At 33.3% G+C, this 8091-nt stretch overlaps 1 protein-coding gene across 3 annotated transcripts; it reads right to left on the bottom strand.

Annotated features, from left to right (window-relative positions):
• Window positions 1-3483: 3483 nt before the first annotated feature.
• Window positions 3484-8091, bottom strand: LOC147408189 (Putative membrane lipoprotein). 3 transcript variants are annotated; one of them, XR_015177006.1, is made up of 5 exons: window positions 7999-8091; window positions 6113-6359; window positions 5862-5976; window positions 3857-4100; window positions 3484-3754 (listed from the first exon to the last, which is right to left on the bottom strand). XR_015177006.1 is itself a non-coding variant. In XM_086437077.1 (4 exons), the coding sequence occupies exons 2-3, from the start codon at window positions 6178-6180 to the stop codon at window positions 5871-5873; spliced, it is 174 nt and encodes a 57-aa protein (XP_086293203.1). In that variant the 5' UTR covers window positions 6181-6359; window positions 7999-8091; the 3' UTR covers window positions 3484-3754; window positions 5862-5870. The 3 variants fall into 3 exon arrangements, 1 of the variants encoding a protein (XP_086293203.1); XR_015177005.1 differs by having other exon boundaries at window positions 3857-4040; XM_086437077.1 differs by lacking the exon at window positions 3857-4100.

The following is an 8091-nucleotide window of genomic DNA, read 5'->3' as shown; positions in this document are numbered from 1 at the left end:
CTTTATCAAATTATGGGTAAAGAATATCATTGTTATATATTAAGTATTGGACCAGTCGCACATTGGGGTAAGAATATAATAGTGTTGTGTAAGTTGTGAGGTTCAGGGCTGGATTGGGAGACTCGTTGTACAAATAAACATAGTGGAATTCTTAAAAGCCCTCATTGGGTGAGGTGGGGTGGGCTTTAAAAGATAACAGATGCGCCTCCACTCCCAAGTAGACCCCTTTATAACGAGGACTCTTAAGGAATTGCAATACATCAGTTTCATGTATGTTTATTATTAAATGCAAGATCAAGAGTCAAGACACAAAAGAACTTCCAATGATGTAGACATATAGATCTGGAGAGAATAAAATAAAGGAACAAGATTCATTTAGCCGACCATAAATCTTTGGGTTTCTCACCAAAACTCTTGATGGGTTTGCACCCATCCCAGATGCAGCCAAATCACTATGTTACAAAACCCCCCTTTTTTTTTTTTTTTCCAAGTCCTAGCTCTCTTCAGTTTTTCTATATAACAATATTTTTCATGGTAGCCATAAGTAAATATAGGGAAAATATTTTAAAAAAATGGTTCAGGGAAGATTACAAGAGTAATATTAAGTTTTATAAAAATAAATAATATTTATGATATGATGTGAGCCTGCAACCTGACCAACCAAATTAAAATGATTCAAGACTATACGGGTTTGGATTTAGTATCTTGGGATTGGGCTTGGGTTAGAATCCTAACCTGACAGAAGTTTCATCCTTGCTCGATAGCGTAAACATGGGGGACTGGGACTTACGATAGCCTAACCCTGACTTCAAGGATGACCAAAACTGACTAAACATCTCTTTGGGCCTCTCAGTTTTTTTTGTTTTTTTAATAATTATAATTTTTCCTCCCAAACATTTTCCTCAAGGACTCAATGTTCAATTAGCCTCAAGGATTTTGGAACTGGATTGGTGGCAATAGTGACAAGATCAACTATTGGATGGGCCCATGGATACCTAATTTATCAGGATTTAAAATACCAAACTATAGACCAAGAATTCGACATTATTGTTGCTGGTTGTTCTGACTCTGTATTCCCCAAGCCTTATACAAAATAAAAAATAAAAAACTGCAAAATGGGAACAACAAATCAATACAAAACCATATTTATGACCAGAACATGGATGTATAAAATATGTTCTGAAAACCAGTTCACAGAATTTCAGCCAAGATTTTGTAAAATTTGTTCAATAACGAGTCAGGTCGTATTGGCACCAAGTGTGACACCGTGAAGCGAACAATGAGGAACAAGGCCTAACAACCTGTAAAGATATGATAAAACCTCTAATTGGATGGTAAGCCACTTGTATGAAATATGGTAAACTAGGTTCAGTACTTGATCAACAATCTCTACCAAATGCTTACCTAAAAAAGGGTAATGGGTATATCAATGATAATAAGCATATGCAGATATCTTGGTTACACATGATAAGGTCAAGTGATGGTCACATTTGGAAATTTTAAACCTTATCAATAAACTCTTTTCTGCTAAAGCTTTTCTTCCGAAAAGGGAACTTAAGTTTGTTCCAAGACGTAATCAAGGTTAAAAGCACTTGAAATAGAATCAATGGTGGAAAAAAAAAATATAGAATTTTTGGGTAATATATTACAATATAATTAAGAGGAAATCTATGGTACCTATTAGGAAGACCAATAAGAACTTACCTATAACATAGCCTTACGCAGAGAGCACATGCAAGGGAGTGGGAGTAGGACTACAGCTTGGGCAGGTGTGGCTCGATTGGGGATCAAACCGTGCCCAACCCATACTTGACAAACACCAACCTGTGCCCACGCCCAACCTGACCTCAGGCATGAAATGTTCAACTTAAGCCCAACCCAAGTCGAGTTGATCGGGTTGGCTCATACCTCATTAATATTAGATTATTTAGTAATGATAATGATTTTATAAAAATTAAATTTACAATTATATGTCATACAAATATATTTCAAAGTTTTCATACATGAAATTATAAGTGAATCTTAAGAAAAGTTGTTGATGATTAAGTAGTTTGAAATGTGACTTGTGAATGAGAAACAAACAAAGATATTTAAAAATATTTTTTAAATAATAAGCATATTAAGTTCAGGTACAGGTGAAACCGGGCAACCCAATGTCTTATGCCCAAACACAATTCAGTCAAAAAAATTTGTCCAACTGAACCCTAGCTAACTGTGCCCAAACCTGAGCCAAGGTTGGATTGAACCCATCGCGTTCAGGTTTGGCCGGCTCAAGTTGCAACCTACGTGGGAGACAATATTATATTGATGATGCTGGTATGAAATCAACCTTATTTGAAGATTATGACATTTCTTAACCTCGAAACATGAGCTTTAGTGGATAATAGCAGCAATAGTAAACTGAAGAAAACAAAATTGTTTTATGGTATCATCCCATAGACTTACTGAAGTTAATTATGTCCATGGCAGAGTGCATTTTTCATGTTCTGAAGCAAACGATCATCTTTACAGGTAGCATTTCAAAACATCTGTAAAATGGTATTTGCAAGATCTTGAAGCTTCCTCAGATTAAAGGAACATATAACTTGATAGACAAGGATTGAACCAGAGCACAACATAACAACGAATAATAAAATGATCATAGTGGGATCTACAATTCACTGATCAAATAGATGATTCTACTGGCATGATATCAAATTATTTTCCGACAGTCGCAGAAATCAAGGCAAACTATACAGAAAGTTCATAGATCGGATCAATCAATTGGATCAAATTCAAGCTTAGGAGAGAAGGGAAACAAATTTTCACTTGGTGGGGAAAATAACCCCCACACAGCATCTGCACAGCTGATGCCAGCAGCTTCTCAATGTACCATTAGTATAGCTTCCACTCCTTTGTCATCATCTAAACTATGTAGATTTTATTTTATATTTTAATGGATGACTTTGCACAGCTGATTATTATTCTTTAATCGTTTTCCTCTTCGTTTCTTATACATTTTTTTTTTTTTGCCATATACGATCATTGTTCGACAAAAAAATGTAAACTTAGGGGATCAAATACCCAAGCTTGCATCAAATACCCATTTTCATTTCCAATGATAAAACCCATCAGTATGGTTTCATGCAGAGCACCTTTGTAGAATCAATTTGTACTGTCAAACATGCCAAAAACTTGCTAGACTGATGGCGATAAGTTCCCAACCAACATTTTATGCAAAAATATTGCTAGTTTGAAGTTTAACATTTTATGCAAAACTATTCAAAATTAACCATCTTATTAAACTCCTGAAGAAGACAGGATCATCTACAAGAACTCCAATCCATTAAAAGTGCAGTCAATCTTCCAACATTTTCTTTTGCTTTTTCAACAAATGATCGCATTGGTAATAAAAATATTCTCACAGAAATTTCATATTAACTCTCTCTATTCTAAAATTGCACTTTGAACTTCAGATAATTCAAACAATCACAAATTTAAGAATAAAGAAACAAATAGTGAAATCTAATCTCAATTAATTTTACATCATTTTTTAACTTCCATGTCAAAAGGCCATAACACGGAACAACAACAACAACAAAAAACCTAATTCCATTAAGGGAATTTGATTACACTTGAAAAAGACTCAGATATTAGATCACCAGAGGGAATCAGGAATCATGAGGTGAGTTGCAGTTTGAATTTCTGTGACGGGGGTCTTCGAGCAGATTTCTGAGTTCTTCACAATCAGATTCTCTCCCAAACATGTCCATACCTGAGAAATTAAAAAATAAATAAATAAAGGACGGTGAGATCAAATGAGTATACTTCTCTCCCAAACCCTAACCCTCAAAATAGAGATGAATGAGAAGCTAACCAGAAGGAAACCGCAGAGAATACTCCTGCAACGGCAATTGTTTGAAGGAGAGTAAATGTTTTCTCCATCAAATGTGATGCGACTATCAAGGAATCGAAGCTTTGAACCAACATGACAGAGAAAACGAAATTAAAGAGGGGCCGTAGGCAAGAAGTTTTATACTGAGATCGTCTCGCCTGTTTGTCTGGAAGTGATTTGACATTTGGGGAATTTAAGAAAGACCTCTAACCAATTGTACCACACTCTGCGATCGTAGCTTCAAGCCTTCAACAATACTAACTTGTTTAACTACTAATCAATCTTTCTTTTCAGTAGAGTTGTTTAGTGTATCAGCTACAATCACACGCACCATTCTACTTGTTAAAGGAGTCAATTTTGCCTCATTATTCAGGGTGAACCTACTTAATGGGGAACATAAAATGTGGGTTTGGCATATGCCATGATGGCATATGGGATTTAGGGTTTCTGGATCATCATGCCATGGCATACAAAAGTATGCGATGGCATATTACTCCAATACGCAATGATTTGACTATTGCAGCATTAAATTCAAGTTTTTTTTTTAATCTATCTTTTCCTATAACTACCCTATTTTTACCTCCTATTCATGTATTATTCTAAGTTATTTCTTTTATTCTTTCACTCCCAAATATTCTCTTTAAATCTTATTTTTATTTATTTTATTTTATTTTTAAATATTGAGTTTATGCATTCTAACATAAGATCATAGTATCCAACGATTAAACTATTAAAGCAAAATCCACTTTAATTATCTAGAACTAGAACTTGATAATTAAAGTAGGCCACCTTCGTATCTTGAATAGTTTATATATTATTGACTATTTAGCTTCTTGAGTTCTTTTATTCTTGTTACTAAATGACTAAATGCAATCAATTTTATTCTATTTGAAAAATGAGTGCTATCCAAAATCCAAATATATTGTTATATGTTAGTTTTTATTATCTTATATTTTTCTGGGTTTTCAAACATGTTCCCCATTTTTTTTCTGTTTTTTTTTTACTGTTTTTATTTATTTTTTTGAAATAAAAAATATTTTATGCCATATGCGATTTCACATATGCGCACAACATATGATGGTCGCATATGCTGTTTGATAAGTTAGTTTAGATGATTACAAAGGAGTGGAATCCATACTAATGGTACATTGAGAGGCTGGCATCAGCTGTGTAGATTCAATATATTGCAAATAGCATGTGTGGTCGCATTTGAAAACACTGGTCTAAACTATGTTGTTGTTTTTTAATGGATGACTTTGCACAGCTGATTCTTATTCTTTAGTTGTTTTTCTCTTCATTTCTTTTACATTAGATTTATTGTTTTTGCCAAATGCGATCATTGTTCAACAAAAAGAATGCAAACTTGGAGGTTTCTGCACCCAAGCTTGGATCAAATACCCATTTTCATTCCCAAATAATAAAACCCATCAGTATAGTTTCACACAGAGCATCTTTGTAGAATCAATTTGAACTCTCAAACATGCCTAAAACTTGCAAGACCGATGGTGTTAGGTTCCCTACCAACATTTTATGCAAAAATATTCAAAATTATCCATCTTATTACACTCCTGAAAGTGCACTCAATCTTCCAACATATTCTTTCGCTTTTTCAACAAATGGTCATAATTTATAACATTGTTAATAGAAATATTCTCACAGAAATTCCTAATTGAATTCAATCCTCATGAGGTGTGGGTTGATGTAGATACACTTAATTAATTCAATTTATATTAATTGAATTTCTAATTGAATCCCATTTCATATAAACTGTCTATTCTAAAATTACACTTTGAACTTCAGATAATTCAAACAACCACAAATTTAAGAACAACAAAACAGATAGTGAAATCTAATCTCCATTAATTTCACATCTTTTTTTAACTTCCATGTCAAAATTCAGTAACACAGAATAGCACCCCAAAAAAAAACCCTAATTTTACAAAGGGAACTTGATCACACTCGAAAAAAGACTCAGATATTAGATCACCAGAGAGAATCAGGAATCATGAGGTGAGTTGGAGTTTGAATTTCCGTGACGGAGGTCTTCGATCAGATTGCCAAGTTCTTTACGAGCTGATTCTCTCCCAAACATGAATCCATACCTGAGAAATTAAAAGGTAAAAAAGAAATTGAAGGAAGATGAGATCGAGGAAGTATGAGAATTAATATGGATTGATGAGGAGCAAAAAATAACAAAGAAACCCTAACCCTAGAAATTGAGAGGGATGAGAAGCTAACCAGAAGGAAACCGCAGAGAAAACTCCAGCAGCTGCAACTGTTTGAAGGAGAGTGAATGTTTTCTCCATCAAATGCCAACTCTCTCTCTCTCAAGTAATTCAAAGCTTTTAATCACCGAAACAGAGCCAGTGAGAGTTGGGACTTGGGAGAGAGAGGTCGTAGGCGGGAAATTTTATATTGCGATGGCTTCGACTAATCGTGTGGAGTAGGGGTGCAACTTGGTTCGATTGTACGGGTTGCCAATATTCTATAAATTGTAATATTTAAAAAAACAAACTATAATAAACATAAAATTTCATACAATAAATCACTAATTTATCTATAAAAATTCATTAATTCATTCATCATTAATCTATGTCCAAACTCTTAAATTAATTCATAATAATAATAATAATTATTATTATATATAAAGAATTCGATTCTCGATTTGAAGTTGAACCAGACCAAATTGTACCCCTAGTGGGAACATCCAGATCCGGTTTGGATCAACTGAGTCAATCCTTCTTAAGTCGGTTCAAATCAATTCATTGACATGTATTGAAGAGGAATGATGATTTTTTGACGCCATCCTCTGACATACACTTGTTGTCATGGCATGTGGTAGAATCATAGATTTCCTCGGGATACACAATTGCACCTATTAATGGGGATGTACAATTGTGTATCAGGACGAAAAAATCTATGGTTCTAGCCATGTCACGTCCAAGAACATATGTCAAAGGGGGCGTCAGAAAGTCATGAATCATTGAAGAGTCATGATAATCTGACTCCTCTTCTTGTACCTCCCTTTAAAGAATCATAGATCCTTTGTAAAGCAAAGGATCTATGATTCTATGATAGGAACTTATGAAAAAAGAGAATCAAATTATCACGAGTCAATTTATAAAAATATCGGATGAATTAGAACTTGAGCGATATAAATATAGAGCTTTTATTGCCACACCAACTTTTGCTAATGTCACCCCAAGATTCTTTGGTGATTTACAAAGGGATTTTTCCCAAAACAAGAAATTCCAGTTTTGGTGCACTGTTCATTTTAATTCCCAATACATGCATTTCGAATGAATTTGTCATTTTTATAATCAATGAATTCACTGGTATATCTATGAATTTGTAGATATTAAAAGTGACGAACTCACGAGTTTGTAAGTATAGAAATTACGAATGCATGCTTTGGGAATTAAAATGAACAGTGCACCAAACTTGGAATTTCATCTTATTCAACCAACAAAATGGAGATTCATCCATATACATATGAATTGGGTGACATTAACAAAAGTAGGTGTGGCAATAGAATCTCTCTATGAATATTATCACCATGATTTTTTTTTTCAATTTTATATATTACGATTCTGTTAACATGTGCCCTGAGATGCACTAAATACACCTTGGAAATAAGCAATTGAGGGTATTTTTGATATATATATATATATTGAGGGCATTTTTTATGGGACATAAGTTTGGAGGTGTATTTGATGCATCTTAAAACGATAACAAAACTCCATATATTACATAAATTGGTCCAAATGGAATCACGAATCCATGAACTATTCGCAGTCCAACCAATTTTTGATCTAATCATCTGTTCCATTTTTAAAACATTCATTTAGGCAAAAGCGAAGTTTTTTTTTTTTTTTTTTTTCACAAACTATTTTAGACTTTAGAGATTATAATATTTATAATTCAAAAAAAAAAAAATTCATTTTCATATCAATAAGAAACATTTCGACTCTTAAAGTCATTTAAATATATATTAATACGATTTGATATGAGTTTTGCCAAATTTACCCAAAAATTATTAAAAAATGAACCAATTTGTAATGAAATTCTTAGGAATTAAACAATTTGTTCATATAAAGAAATAGAAGAATCAGAGTCCTTCCAACCTTCAATAATTTATGAAAGCCCAATACTTGATTCAGCAGAGATTAAATCACCACCAATGCTCAGAAGTCTAAAGAATTCACAATTCATAAACA

Source organism: Akebia trifoliata, chromosome 3 (assembly GCF_017979445.1).
Source record: "Akebia trifoliata isolate Shusen 1 chromosome 3, ASM1797944v1, whole genome shotgun sequence".
Taxonomy (NCBI): Eukaryota; Viridiplantae; Streptophyta; class Magnoliopsida; order Ranunculales; family Lardizabalaceae; genus Akebia; species Akebia trifoliata.
Note: the sequence above shows the minus strand (reverse complement) of the source record. Positions and strands in the feature narration are given on the sequence as shown.